Source organism: Myxine glutinosa, chromosome 13, assembly GCF_964187855.1.
Source record: "Myxine glutinosa chromosome 13, kmMyxGlut1.1, whole genome shotgun sequence".
Lineage (NCBI taxonomy): Eukaryota > Metazoa > Chordata > Myxini > Myxiniformes > Myxinidae > Myxine > Myxine glutinosa.
The window spans coordinates 31,177,632-31,192,834 of NC_136273.1; the positions used below are offsets into that span (position 1 = coordinate 31,177,632).

Consider the following 15,203-nt stretch of genomic DNA (forward strand, 5'->3'; position numbering starts at 1 on the left):
CTAACTCTGGAAAACCCTATTCTTTGCTGATGACTCCATCCTATGCCGTGACATCCTTCATCCTTCAGACAGACATGCTGCAGCCCTCTCTTCTCCGTCTTCATATCTTGAAAAAAACAATCACAAAGGTCAAACACTTGTAATATGTCTTAACCCTGAGAAATCCCACACACTCACTCTCTGAAAGGACCATACCACAAAACCTCCCATCGACTTTCTCAACAACCTTCCCAAAGTCCAGTCACTCAAACTCCTTGGTCTCCAATCAGCCATGATCTTTCTTTGGCAAATCACATTTCAAAGTTGGCCTCCAAAGCCCACTGCCAACTGAGCATCCTCAATCATACAAAGGGCTTCCTTGGCAAACTTGAACTCTCCACCCACAAAGCTTTCATCCACAGCTTAATGAAGTTCTGCTCTCCCCTCTAGGCTGGCTCCCCTGCCTCACACCTTGATGCTATGGAAACGAAGGTCTTGATGATCATTGGTATCTCCCACATTGAAGCTCAGTTTATGGGCCTATCACTTTGCCATCGCCGATAGGTCATTGGTCTCCGTCTTCCTCCTCCTCCTTTCTGGTCTTTCACCCTCTGCCCTCTCCATTCTTTGTTCATCCTAGGTACACGTGGTCCAGCAGCAACCCCTTTCTAGTAAAATTCCCTAAATCCAGGATCACTGCTCACCACTCATTTATTCTTCTTTTTTTCTCACCTGTGGAACCAGCTTCCGCATCCTCTTCATTTGCATTTTACCCTCCAGGTCTTCAAGATAGCTGTTCATCAACATCTCAGATCATCCCCCTTCCAAAACCATGATCTTTTCTCCACCCGTCAAAACCACCACCAACCTTCCCAAAATTTTGCTTATATATCCATCTTATCCACCGAATGCGTTCTCTCCTACCCCTTTATCTTTACCTACATGCCTTGTTTGTCTGTCTCCCTCTATTTTCTCTCTCTACCCTGCAGTTTGCATTTCCCCATTTTCTTCCTGCTATTCCTTGTGTTATGTTATGTCCTCACCCATTCTGTTCTCACTCTTCCATGGTCTCTTGACTATGTATAAAAATAAAAAAATAAAAATGTTATGTCAGTAACTGTGTCGGGCCTAAAAGTGTCTTTTATTAAGACCCCCCTATATGATAGTGGGAGGCTTATACCTGTTGTCGGGTTTGGTTCTACATTTAGTAGCCCCAATTTTTTATGGTACACCAGAGTTTTTTTTTTAGATCCTTATGAGTTAGCTTCATGCACTCCCAATTTCCGAGCTGTATCTCAGAGCCAGCTGGGACTTTCGGAATGAAATTTTGCACCAATAATGGGAATACAAACTTTGCAGGGTTGACGTATTTTATTTGACTTTGACCTACCTTTTAAGGTCATGACCTAAGACATTACCATTTTTCACCAAAACTCAACTAGGGTTTGTCCGATCAGAATGAAATTGCCCTCCATAGACAGCCTAGAGCACGCCGCATTTAAACTTCATTTGCATCATACCCTTCTGGGTTAAAGGTCAAGGTCAAATGGGGATCTCAAATAAATAGAGGTTTTTGTCATTGTTCACTTTTGCCAATGTGAAGTCTCAGACCGCTCGGCCTACCAAGATGGTCTCGCATCATAATAGCGTACGTGTGCTAAAGTTGTGCTCCTACTGTTTGATTGGTGTCCTTGAACAACTTCTTTCGGATTATAACCTAATGAACAAAAAACACCTTTTTGATCTTAACTTGAATAAAAGCAGATAATAAAATGGAGCTGTAAACCTTTTCCCCGTGTTCGTCCCCTAATTCGCTCCTTTTAATGTGGGTCAAGTACTTTTAATATTCCCAAGAGAATTGCCACGTTATTAGATTAATGGTGAAAACCTAGCTGGCTCGATAATGACATACAGGGAATGGGTAATGTCTTCATAAATACAGAATGTATACAAATCTGTATTCGATGAAAAAAAACTTAAAACATGTATCATCTTCCCTGCCATCGAATCTCTGAGTTTTATTTGTTTTGAGCTCGAACATCGTATTAATCCAAGTTTGTCCTATTTCAATTAAAATCGACATATTTCATTTAGCAAACCACCTTCACCTCCTTTTGACCACAATAAATACAAGTAGAGCTACATTCAAAGTAAACCGCCCCCATGTCAAATAAATAAATAGGTTACATATCCTCCAGCACGCGACATTGCCGGGGTGGCTTCAGCACCAGGAGATGCCGCAGTGTATCACATGGAGATTGAATTGGGAGGGAGCGGTCTACAATAATTGATTGATGAATTCATTAATTGCGTAATTAAAATAAATGAATGAATGATCGTTTTAAGGCCATTTTTCCCCACTAGAGTGGGGGTTAGCCTTGCGGGCCCCATGACAATCATGGTTCCCTGTTTGAGGCAATGTTTTTATGGCAGATGCCCTTCCTTCCTTCCTCTTACGATGCGCAGAGATACGGTGTACCTATTCTAAATCGGGGTACACACCAGGACGTAATTAAAATAAATAATCGTAAACCAATTAATTTCCTAATCAATTGGTTAATAGCATACCTAAACCACCACCGCTTCATCCAAATCAAACTTTTTCAAAATTAATCGAAAAATGAAATAATTAATAGATTAATTGATTAATCAATAAATCAAAAATATCATATACAGCCAAATCACTTGGTCGTCGTGTCAAAATATCAGCTTCCTTACTCAAAAGGTGCCTGAAATACTGCGAAGATGAAAAATAAAATAAATAAGTACTTTATAAATTGATAATAATTCAGTAATCAATCAATGAATTGATTAATCAAAAAATAAAAAATACATTTTTGCGAAAGTACGTGCTCACTATTTTGCCCAAATTTCAGCTTCCTAGCTCAAAGTATGGCTGAGATATTGCCCAAACAAACAAACGGAGTTAAAACTGAGTACTCCCTTTCAGCGCACGTCGTCGCCGGCTCCCTTCGTTGCCCGGCGATGACGTCATGCAGCGCCTGGAGATGGAATAGGAAAGGAGCGGTGTACAATAATTATACCACAACTCAATCATACAATACTAGTATTTGCCTCCTTTTGTTCTGCTATAAAAGGATGAGGTGCGTGTGTGTGGATTAATAGGATATACAAATTAATAGGACAAATAAGAGGATTAATAGGCGGAGAAAGGATGGCAGGAGGGATTGATGGGAGTGATGATAAGGAATGAGAGCTAGGGATGGACATATGGGGTTGACAAGATGGATACTGCCACAAATGGATGCCAATGTTAAGAGCTTGGGTTCCACAGTTTCCAGGTGGTCCAACTAATGTGTCAAAAATCGTCTAAGATGGGGCTGGACATTTAGCATCAGATTCCAATGTCAGGAAATAAAATGAACAACACGAGTCTTGATGTGTGTTTTAGTATAGAAATAATGTAACACTCAAAACATCAAATCCCTACCATCACACTTGTATATTCACTTGGACATCCGGCTGCTCATAATCGGGGAACACTTTTTTATGTGATTAAAGGAACAATAATTAAGGAGCGAGTGGATCATCAAATAAACTCCATTCCATCTGTATTTTGGCTCAACCCATCAAGCAGCCGGTCCACGTCTGAAGTAGGAGGTGGAGTAAAGGGCAAACCTTCATGGGAAACAGAATGTACACATTCCAAGCACAGTATACCGAGATACATCAATAAGCTATTTAAATAAACGTTCGAAGTTTTTCTTGTGCTGAGCATCGTTGTATCCCCACATAAGATCAAGCTAAAACGGCCTCAGATTAAAGGGGAGAAACTCATCTTTATCAAAATGAATACCGTATACTTATCTAATTATTAAAGTAGATGGATTGCTTCGTCACTCTGTGTCATACTTTTTCACTGGAACTTCATTACGTCTCGTGCTAGGTTGGGCCTCCACGGACGTGCATGTCATCCCGGCGTCCAGAACTCAACCCGTCCCCTTCGCTGATGGCAGTTCATCACCATACCCATACATCTGACTGGCTTGGCAAGTGCTAGGCAAGTGAAATAGGTTACATACCTATTTTTTTGGTGACGGTTATTATTTTTGGTATTTTTTTGGTGACGGGGTAAGTACTAGCTGCTTGGTAACTGAACACACTCCAGGAGCAAACTTGACGAAAACAAATAAAAAATTTAAAAAATTGGACATTTTATTCATTTGCGTTCTCCATATTCTCATAATAAAGGTTTGTTAAATATTTCATGACAAAAGCTCAAATGGTAAAACTATAACGGCACTTGTCAACGTCACGACGTCAAATGATATGCCTCCGCCCACATTATTACATCATTATACATACTTGTACCAAGTTTTAATTTAAATCCCTTCAGCTGTTCTCAAGTTATCACATTTTTACCTGACATGACCACTGACACTCAGACCTAATGACCCCAAAATGTAATTGCTTCATCTTTACCTCATGATACATATTGGCACCAAGTTTGACGAAGATCCGTTCAGCCATTAAGTTATCGTGGGAACAAAATAATTGTAAATTAACATGATCTCTTGACCTCTTGACCCCAAAAGTGAATCAGTTTATCTTTGCATCATAATATATAATTATACCAAGTTTGGTGAAAATCCCATGACTGGTTCACAAGTTAGCTCAGTAGCAGAATTTTTACCTGACATGACCTCTGACATTTCACCTTTGCCCTCTTGACCCCAAAATCTCATCAGTTCATCTTTACCTCATTATACATACCTGCACCAAGTTTGATTAAGATCCCTTCAGCCGTTCTCAAGTTATCGCAGTAACGAAAACCTATCACGGACAGACAGACGGACAGACCAATTGATCATTACGTACTTGTATATTGTTTTTGGCCCCATCTCTCAATGGTGAGGAATCACTTAAGAAAATTTTCGAGAGTTCGGATTTTCACTAAAATATAATAAATTCGACCTTATCACACAACCAACCTGTCCACCAAATTTCGGCCAATCCGTCCATAACTTTGAGATATCCTACTCACACACAGACAAACAGACAGGTGAAAACATAACCTCCGTCCACTTTCGATGGCGGAGGTAATAAAATAATGATTTTAGAGGTCGTTAGCGTAGTGTCTGTTACATCACCTTATCTAATACATTTGATCAAGGCACATCAGAGCGAAAGTTCTGATAAATGTGAAATAAAGTCAAACTAGAACGGCGTTCAGTAGAGCGTATACCTCCGCCTGGTTGGCCATATCACTCAATGGTGAAGAATCACTTTAAAAAAATTAAATAACTCATATCCGAATCCATATTCAGATCTTCACCAAAATCGAATCTATTTGTCCTTGTCACACACCCAACCTGTCCACCAAGTGTCGTCCAAATCCATCCATAACGTTTTGAGATATCCTGCTATGTATCGTGTTTGGCCCGATCTCCCAATGGTGAAGAATCACTTTAAAAATTCTAGTAGCCGGATCCGAATCCGGATCTTCACCAAAATGTAATCATTTCGTCCTTGTCACATACGCTACATCTCTGCCAAATTTCGTCCGAATCTGTCCACAACTTTTTGAGATATTTTGTTCACAAACGGACAGACAGGGTGCGGAGGTAAATATAATATTCAGTTGAAATGAAGTTGTACCTCGATGATAAACCGACATTTGTAGACAGAAGGACAGACAGAAGTGAACAAATTACTTTTTCCTTTGCGTGCACGGGGTAAGTATTGTTTTTGGTGAATAAAATTAACGCTGGCTTGTTGGCAGTAAGCAAAATGTTTCTGGAATTTAAAAAAAAATTACAAATATTGACCGTCAATAAACTGTATTACTGTAACATATACAAGTTGTGTTGTTCAATTACCATTAGCGAAGCGACAGATTCAATGAAAGAGCCAATATAAACACTAGAAACCTGTTTTAATGAAATAACCTCATTTCCATGAACAACAACGGGGGGAAAATAATAAAGTTATCAATGAAATACCAAAAGTCAACATTAAAACACATTTCTTTATCTTTCACTGGTATTCAAATACGTCAGGTCAAGCCAGGTACAGGTGACTCGGACATCCGTGGACACAAGTACCATGGCACGGAGGTAGTCGAGAGTCGTGTACTCGTCACAGAAGGGACACAGCCGAGGTTCATGTGTGGGACGTTGTGAGAAAGGTAAATGTAGTACTGTACCTAACGGAAACATCAAGCCAACTGTCCTGCCCATCCGTCCTACTGGCATATCAACATTTCCCTAAATCCTCGGTCATATCCCCACGCCAAAACTGACCCACTCACTCATTCTGAACCTTATGAGACCTTGTCCACAAAAGGAGGTCCAGTTCCTCTTCCATTATGAAGCACCCTAACGCAGGATACCAAGATGTAGCAATGGTCCATCGGCATCTTTGCAATGAAAGGGCAACCGATGCAATGTACAAAACTATCATGCACGACACACCAGGAGCATACCGGCAGCTATCGTTTGGCTTCATCTTAAATGCATCAAGATACTCGGCAAGCCCTGACCATGAGAAGCTGCAGCAAAATGAACAGTGGGGACATTATAAGACCGTGTGACAGATCAGACGAAGGCTGCACTAGCTTCTGGCAGAGGAGCATTTCGAAGATGAACTTGAGGCTCAACACGGTGGCGATCCAAAGCGTCCTCATGCCGGCCAGGCGCATATCCCCGTCTTGGTACAGGCGAATGAACACTATGACGGTGAAGTACGCCGTGAGTCCGTCGGCCACAAACAACGGTATGAACACGTTCCACCAGTCCAGCTTCAGGGATTGCAGCACCGAGAAGACGAGGATGCCCAGGAGCTGAATGGCCATCTCGAAGGTGGCAAAGCCAAGCCATTGGACCAACTCCTGAACCGTGAACAGCATGCCGGAGCCCTCCGCTTGACACTCAGGCCACCCTACCCCTTAAACGTGAGGCAGTTTAAGGTCGTTATGGACCTCGTGCTCCGTCAAGAGGTGATGGTCCAGGTGTACAAATACCCAGAAAGGGTACCTTTGTTGCAGATGGAGAAGTCAGACGGATGTCACTTCACACTGATGCTCTTCATGTCTGCACGGATGGACAAACAAATAAAGAAAGAAAGGTGAATCAAACTCAGCAAATACTTAAATGACAACCAATAAGGTGATTCCAGGTGACTTTATCTCACTTGCTTAACTTAACCAAGTCTGTAAAAACCGACCATCTACATAATGCGACCACGTTTATTACCATGAGGGCTCGCTGTCCGCACAGTCCACCATGTCCGCACAGTCACTGTATTTTATCAATGGCTGGACTCGAGAGGAACCACAGAGGGAATGAGAAAGAACCACAGAGGGAATGAGAAAGAACCACAGAGGGAATGAGGAAAACCACAGAGGGAATGAGGAAAACCACAGAGGGAATGAGAAAAACCACAGAGGGAATGAGAAAAACCACAGAGGGAATGAGAAAGAAGCAGGGAATGAGAAAGAACCACAGAGGGAATGAGAAAGAAGCAGGGAATGAGAAAGAAACAGAGGGAATGAGAATCACAGAGGGAATAAGAAAGAAACAGAGGGAATGAGAAAGACCACAGAGGGAATGAGAAAGAACCACAGAGGGAATGAGAATCACAGAGGGAATAAGAAACACAGAGGGAATGAGAAAGACCACAGAGGGAATGAGAAAGAAGCAGGGAATGAGAAAGAACCACAGAGGGAATGAGAAAGAAACAGAGGGAATGAGAAAGAAACAGAGGGAATGAGAAAGAAACAGAGGGAATGAGAAAGAAACAGAGGGAATGAGAAAGAAACAGAGGGAATGAGAAAGAAACAGACAGAATGAGGAAGAAACAGACAGAATGAGAAAGAAACACAGAGGGAATGAGAAAGAAACACAGAGGGAATGAGAAATAAACAGAGGGAATGAGAAAGAAACAGAGGGAATGAGAAAGAAACAGAGGGAATGAGAGAACCACAGAGGGAATGAGAAAGAAACAGAGGGAATGAAAGAAACACAGAGGGAATGAGAATCACAGAGGGAATAAGAAACACAGAGGGAATGAGAAAGACCACAGAGGGAATGAGAAAGAAGCAGGGAATGAGAAAAACACAGAGGGAATGAGAATCACAGAGGGAATAAGAAACACAGAGGGAATGAGAAACACAGAGGGAATGAGAAACACAGAGGGAATGAGAAAGACCACAGAGGGAATGAGAAAGAAGCAGGGAATGAGAAAGAACCACAGAGGGAATGAGAAAGAAGCAGGGAATGAGAAAGAAGCAGGGAATGAGAAAGAAGCGATGGCCAGAGCCGTTGTCCACACTGAAATTTGAAAATCTCTAACAGTAACAGTAACAGCCTCCTCACGTAGGCACCAATTAAACTATATACACAAGCACAACGGATGGAGTCAATCATTTGAAGAGGCAGACAACAATAAAAATCGCATCGATTATCACACCTCGTCACGTTGTTATTTGCTCTTATCGTTCTATCTGAAGCGATCGGCGTCACACTCTGAAAACCTTTACCTCCGCCGGGCCGCCGAGCCCGAGCTCCAACGCTCGTGCGCACAACAGGAAGTGATGTCTATTCGCGCGAGCCGGACCGGAAGTGGAAGTCGTGACGCTACTGTCTGAGATGTAAACAAGAATCAAGATGCTTCACCGTCCTTCAAATTACCATTTATATCGGATAGGACACCACCTGCCACTGGAAAATGTGAGCGATGTAACGTACCACTATATTTGGAGCACCTTTTCTCTCACACAGTGCGCATTGGGATACGACGTACCCAGATATGAGAGAAATTAAAATATAATCTATCGTTTAGATCTTCCGGATATTTTCTACTGTTTGTGTCACACGGATCCTCGTGTCTACAAAGTGATATTAAAATTTGTCAAAGACACTGAAAATCAAGTTTAAGTTTTTGGAAGGCTGATGGCTTATTTTTATTATTTCTTTGTTTAATTATTTATACTTTTGAGTTGTTTTTGAAGCGTGGCGTATCTAGAGTCTCACGGCTCTGAAGACGCCATTGTATTACAAAAAAGAGGAAGAAAATTTAGACTTGTTTTTGTGGCGTGGCGTATCTTGATTCAAACGATTCTGAAGACTCCATTCTATAATAAAGAAGAAGAGGAAGAAACGTTTGACTAGCTTTAGCAGAGTGGCGTATCTAGAGTCTAACAGCTCTGAAGACGCCATTCTATTAGATTCAACTTCAAGGAGAAGAAGGAAAGAGGAGAAGCAAGAAAAAGAAAGGGGACGCTGCTGAAGAGACGTTCGTTTTTCAGTGACAGTATTTACTTTTTTTAACGTCACCATTTTGTGCCAGCTGGCCCAGCTTTGCGAGGATCTGTGAAGCCCTTGCCGTCCTCATGAAAGACGTGTCTGAGGTAGTTTCTTTTGTTTTGGGTTGTTTTTAAATGTTGTTGTAACATAATTGACCTCAAACAAATACAAAATTCCACTGTATTTTTGCGTCTCAGTTTGAAAGCGTGCTCGCCTCTTTATAACTTTATCTCATCAAATGCTTTTTGAAACCTCCGTGACGAGCTGCTGATTATTTTGTGAGAATTCTTTCAGAATTTATTTTTCATAGGCTCAGTTAAGCCGGCTGTCCCGCTCCCTTAACCGAATAAGCAGTTATTTCAGGGTTATAATATTTAGTTTTACTGTCTAAAGTCTGTCTTGATAGATCTGCATTGCGAGTGTGCATTTATAAATCCCAAATACAATGTTTAATAATTCCATATTCCTTTCCACAAACCATCTTCCGCATATTCTTTTCACCCACAAACGCATTTTTTGCGCAGCTGCCCGAAACCGTGGAGGGGCGGAGCGCGGGTGGGTGGGAGGGAGGGGAGGGGCGGAGCGCGGGTGGGTGGTAGGGGAGGGGCGGAGCGCGGGTGGGTGGTAGGGGAGGGGCGGAGCGCGGGTGGGTGGTAGGGGAGGGGCGGAGCGCGGGTGGGTGGTAGGGGAGGGGCGGAGCGCGGGTGGGAGGGGAGGGGCGGAGCGCGGGTGGGTGGTAGGGGAGGGGCGGAGCGCGGGTGGGAGGGGAGGGGCGGAGCGCGGGTGGGTGGGAGGGAGGAGAGGGGCGGAGCGCGGGTGGGTGGTAGGGGAGGGGCGGAGCGCGGGTGGGAGGGGAGGGGCGGAGCGCGGGTGGGTGGGAGGGAGGGGAGGGGCAAAGTGCGGGTGGGTGGGTGGGAGGGGAGGGGCAAAGTGCGGGTGGGTGGGTGGGAGGGGAGGGGCAAAGTGCGGGTGGGTGGGTGGGAGGGGAGGAGCAAAGTGCGGGTGGGAGGGGAGGGGCAAAGTGCGGGTGGGTGGGAGGGGAGGGGCAAAGTGCGGGTGGGTGGTGGGTGGGAGGGGAGGGGCAAAGTGCGGGTGGGTGGGTGGGAGGGGAGGGGCAAAGTGCGGGTGGGTGGGAGGGGAGGGGCAAAGTGCGGGTGGGTGGGTGGGAGGGGAGGGGCAAAGCGCGGGTGGGTGGGAGGGGAGGGGCAAAGCACGGGTGGGAGGGGAGGGGCAAAGTGCGGGTGGGAGGGGTGGAGCGTGGGTGGGAGGGGAGGAGCGGGTTCAGGGGCGGAGCGTGGGTGGGAGGGGAGGGGTGGAGCACGGGTGGGAGGGGAGGGGCGGAGCATAGGTGGGTGGGTGGGAGTGGAGGGGCGGAGTACGGGTGGGTGGGTGGGAGTGGAGGGGCAGAGTACGGGTGGGTGGGAGGGGCGGAGCGCGGTGGGTGGGAGTGGAGGGGCGGAGCACGGGTGGGTGGGAGGGAGGGGAGGGGCGGAGCGCGGGTGGGTGGTAGGGGAGGGGCGGAGCGCGGGTGGGTGGGAGGGGAGGGGCGGAGCGCGGGTGGGTGGTAGGGGAGGGGCGGAGCGCGAGTGGGAGGGGAGGGGCGGAGCGCGGGTGGGCGGGAGGGAGGAGAGGGGCGGAGCGCGGGTGGGTGGTAGGGGAGGGGCGGAGCGCGGGTGGGAGGGGAGGGGCGGAGCGCGGGTGGGAGGGGAGGGGCAAAGTGCGGGTGGGTGGGAGGGGAGGGGCAAAGTGCGGGTGGGTGGGAGGGGAGGGGCAAAGTGCGGGTGGGTGGGTGGGAGGGGAGGGGCAAAGTGCGGGTGGGTGGGTGGGAGGGGAGGGGCAAAGTGCGGGTGGGAGGGGAGGGGCAAAGTGCGGGTGGGTGGGAGGGGAGGGGCAAAGTGCGGGTGGGTGGGTGGGAGGGGAGGGGCAAAGTGTGGGTGGGTGGGTGGGAGGGGAGGGGCAAAGTGCGGGTGGGTGGGAGGGGAGGGGCAAAGTGCGGGTGGGAGGGGAGGGGCAAAGTGCGGGTGGGTGGGAGGGGAGGGGCGAAGCGCGGGTGGGAGGGGAGGGGCAAAGTGCGGGTGGGAGGGGTGGAGCGTGGGTGGGAGGGGAGGAGCGGGTTCAGGGGCGGAGCGTGGGTGGGAGGGGAGGGGTGGAGCACGGGTGGGAGGGGAGGGGCGGAGCATAGGTGGGTGGGTGGGAGTGGAGGGGCGGAGTACGGGTGGGTGGGAGTGGAGGGGCGGAGTACGGGTGGGTGGGAGGGGCGGAGCGCGGGTGGATGGGAGTGGAGGGGTGGAGCACGGGTGGGTGGGAGGGAGGGGAGGGGCGGAGCGCGGGTGGGTGGTAGGGGAGGGGCGGAGCGCGGGTGGGTGGGAGGGGAGGGGCGGAGCACGGATGGGTGGGAGTGGAGGGGCGGAGCGCGGGTGGGTGGTAGGGCGGAGCGCGGGTGGGTGGGAGGGGAGGGGCGGAGCGCGGGTGGGTGGTAGGGGAGGGGCGGAGCGTGGGTGGGTGGTAGGGGATGGGCGGAGCGTTGGTGGGTGGTAGGGGAGGAGCGGAGCACAGGTGGGTGGGAGGGGAGGAGCGTGGGTGGGTGGGAGGGGCAGAGGGTGGGAGGGGCGGAGCGTGGGAGGGGAGGGGCAGAGGGTGGGAGGGGAGGGGCAGAGTATGGGTGGGAGGGGTGGGGCGTAGCGTGGGTGAGGGGCAGAGGGTGGTTGGGAGCGGTTGGGCGAAGCACGGGTGGGTGGGAGGGAGGGAGGGGAGGGGCGAAGCGAGGGTGTGTGGGTGGCAGGAGAGGAGCGAAGCGTGGGTGGCAGGAGAGGAGCGAAGCGTGGGTGGGAGGGGAGGGGCGAAGCGTGGGTGGGTGGGAGGGGAGGGGTGACGCTCGGTTGGGTGGGAGCGGATGGGTGAAGTGCAGGTGGGTGGGAGGGTAGGTGCGAAGCGTGAGTGTGTGGGTTGCAGGAGAGGGGTGAAGCGCGGTGGGTGGGCGAGGAAGGGCGAAGCGCGGGTGGGTGGGAGGGGATGGGCGAAGCGCGGGTGGGTGGGAGGGGAGGGGCGAAGCTCGGGTGGGTGGGAGGGGAGGGGCGGAGCATGGGTGGGTGGGGGGAGGGGCGGAGCGTGGGTGGGAGGGGAGGAACAGAGCGCGGGTGGGTGGGAGTGGAGGGGCGGAGCGCCGGTGGGTGGGAGCGGATGGGCGAAGCGCGGTTGGTTGGGAGGGGAGGGGCGAAGCGCGGGTGGGTGGGAGGGGAGGGGCGAAGCGCGGGTGGGTGGGAGGGGAGGGGCGAAGCTCGGGTGGGTGGGAGCGGATGGGCGAAGCGCGAGGAGGTGGGATGGGTGGAGGGTGGGTGGGAGGGGAGGGGCAGAGCACGGGTGGGTGGGAGGGGGAGGGGCGGAGCGCGGGTGGGTGGGAGGGGAGGGGCGGAGCGTGGGTGGGAGGGGAGGGGCGCGGGTGGGTTGGAGGGGCGGAGCTCGGGTGGGTGGGAGTGGAGGGGCGGAGCACGGGTGGGTGGGAGCGGATGGACGAAGCGTGGGTGGGTGGGAGGGGAGGGGCGAAGCGCGGGTGGGTGGGAGGGGAGGGGCGAAGCGCGGGTGTGTGGGAGGGGAGGGGCGAAGCGCGGGTGGTTGGGAGGGGAGGGGCGAAGCGCGGGTGGGTGGGAGGGGAGGGGCGAAGCTCGGGTGGGTGGGAGCGGATGGGCGAAGCGCGAGGGGGTGGGATGGGAGGTGCGAAGCGTGAGTGTGTGGGTGGCAGGAGAGAGGCGAAGCGTGGGTGGGCGGGTGGCGAAGGATGGGGGATTTGAAGACCTATAAAAGAGCTATGTGAAAAAGCCTCTGAGAGAGAAGGGCGTAAAGCGTAAAGGTGCAAAACTGGATGTGCTTTGGAAGTATTATGGCAAATGATTTGTGTTCTACAGTATTCAAGTACATAATTAAATTTAAACAAGAAAGAGCAATCAGAGATTGCAAACCCTCGCCAGGATGGTTCAGTGGTTTTTAAGGCTTTTGTGTTAAAGCATATATGGCGGCCGAACCACGTGACCGATGACGTCATCATTATTATTTTTTTCTCCACCAATTTATGCCTACATGACACTCAAGAAATTAAATCTTGATAGGATGAAGTTTTGTACTTGTTGAATTATGACGTCATAATGGAGGCACCTATGACATCATCATTGACATATTTTATTCCGCATAGAGAGATCTTTACAATGAGCCATGTCTCAATTTTTTCTATGTAGCGCCTTCCGAGATATGGAGGTGCAACGTTTTTCGGTTTTTCCATGATGTCGGCCGAACCACGTGACCAATGACATCATAATTGTCATTAAAAAATTATACAGAAGGATGTGCACCTCGGGTGAAAATTTCCTGTCATTCGGATCAACGGTTGCAGAGAAAATCATGTTTATTTTGTGTGGACAAACGGACAGACAAACGGACAAACAATCCCATCAGCGGTTTCGGAGAAGAAGTTTCAAGTGTTTATGGACTGACTGACGGACGGACTGACTGACTGACGACGCGCCATCGCATAAGCTCCCCTGAACTTAGTTCCAGGTGAGCTAAAAATCGGGGGAGTGGGTGGAGGTTAACGGGTGGAGAAAAGATCATGGTTTTGGATTGGGGACGCTCTGCGATAGTGATGAAGAGCTGTCTTGAAGTCTTGGAGGTAAAAATAGGATTGAAGAGAATGAAAAAGTTGGTCCTACAGAAACCTGGGGGAGGGGAAGGGAGGAGGTGAATGAAAGGCTTTAAGGTTAATTAGAGTTCAGGTGTGCTAAGGAAGGACTTTGCAATACGGAGGATGCCCATTGGGCGAGTGGCTCCGGAGGCCAACTTTGAAATGCCTTTTGGCCAAGAAATATGATTTTCTACATACACTTAATCCACATGTTTACCCAGTTATCTACCTTCCTTATTCCTTTTTTTTAATGTTGGTGCTGATGTACCTTAGGGTGCAAGACCCAGGAAACTATTGGTGCTGTATGGCAGTCAGACGGGTACGGCACAAGATGCTGCACAGAGGATTTGGCGTGAAGCCAAGGCTCGTGGTTTTACTTGCAGGATCACCGCGTTGAACGATTACCCGGTTGTGAGTATGCTACGCCCGTGGTTTACTGAATGTGGGTCACACCTTTCATCACCTGTAAGAAAATGATTTTGTTGCGGGGAAACGTTAAATTAAGGGGAAAAGTCATTGAGAATTTGACCCATAATAATGACGGAGTCCCTGAAGAAGTTGAGAACCGACGGTTTTGTTTTTTTCCCCCACTCAGGCGAATCTCATCCACCAGCCTCTTGTAGTGTTTGTTTGCTCCACGACAGGGGACGGTGACCCACCGGACAACATGAAGGCAGGTACTCAGATAGCGAGCGACGTGTAATGTTATTTCTGCTACAATCACAAATGCAAAACTTGGTATGAAAAATGTTTCACTGTACAGGAAAATTCTCCTGATTACCTCTGTGTTACGGATTCGTCACTTCCGTTGTTGTGGTTTTCATCCACTGTAAACATTTTTGATTCCATGTACTATTATTGTTTTCAAAAGGTTTATTGTGTATGAACTGTTTTCAAAAGTTGAAAAAGTTAGTGTTAAAAGAAACCGGAAACCGGATCGCGAACCAGACGACGACGAAGAAGAGGAAGAGGGAAAAGAAGGCGGAGCGAGTGGAGTCAGACAAGAAGCATAGTTGCTTTGCGGTCTGGAGCGAACATTGGCAAGCAAGAGTCACGAGTGAACTTTGGGTTTCCCAGGAAAGGGATTCCTGCGACAGAGTTGTTATTGCTGTGACAGATTCACCTGCGTGTCAGGTTTTGCAATTGATTCTGAAGAGAATCCTCGTCGTGCCGTTACGTCTCGAGTACAGGCCGTCGGCCATTTTGACTCGCGCGCTTTGTGCATCGAGCAAGGTTTCTTTGCTTCGCTTCAGCCGTTCTCACCGCATTCAGACGTTTATCTGGTG

At 49.0% G+C, this 15,203-nt stretch overlaps 2 protein-coding genes across 8 annotated transcripts in view; one reads left to right on the top strand and one right to left on the bottom strand.

The window, feature by feature from the left end:
• Positions 1-6,308: 6,308 nt before the first annotated feature.
• TMEM203 (transmembrane protein 203) lies at positions 6,309-6,999 on the bottom strand. Its single transcript, XM_078767244.1, has one exon. It carries the CDS (start codon positions 6,845-6,847, stop codon positions 6,458-6,460), a length of 390 nt encoding a protein of 129 aa, XP_078623370.1. The 5' UTR covers positions 6,848-6,999; the 3' UTR covers positions 6,309-6,457.
• A 1,542-nt stretch (positions 7,000-8,541) lies between these two features.
• NDOR1 (NADPH dependent diflavin oxidoreductase 1) overlaps positions 8,542-15,203 on the top strand; it is a 31,709-nt gene continuing 25,047 nt past the window's right edge. For 4 of the 7 annotated variants that reach the window (XR_013621181.1, XM_068134136.2, XM_068134135.2 and 1 more), the window contains exons 1-3: positions 8,542-8,669; positions 14,191-14,328; positions 14,513-14,590. Coding sequence is in view for 5 of the 7 variants with exons in the window: in XM_068134136.2 (XP_067990237.2) it covers positions 8,607-8,669; positions 14,191-14,328; positions 14,513-14,590 (279 nt within the window). In the remaining 2 variants the exon portion in view is untranslated. Of the gene's footprint in view, positions 8,670-8,992; positions 9,350-14,190; positions 14,329-14,512; positions 14,591-15,203 lie in introns of those variants that run through there. The other 3 variants (XR_013621182.1, XM_068134137.2, XM_078767242.1) reach the window with 1 other exon arrangement.

Excerpts from the sequence above, each read along its gene's own strand:
- TMEM203 (XM_078767244.1), bottom strand. The coding sequence starts at position 6,847 with ATGCTGTTCACGGTTCAGGAGTTGGTCCAATGGCTTGGCTTTGCCACC.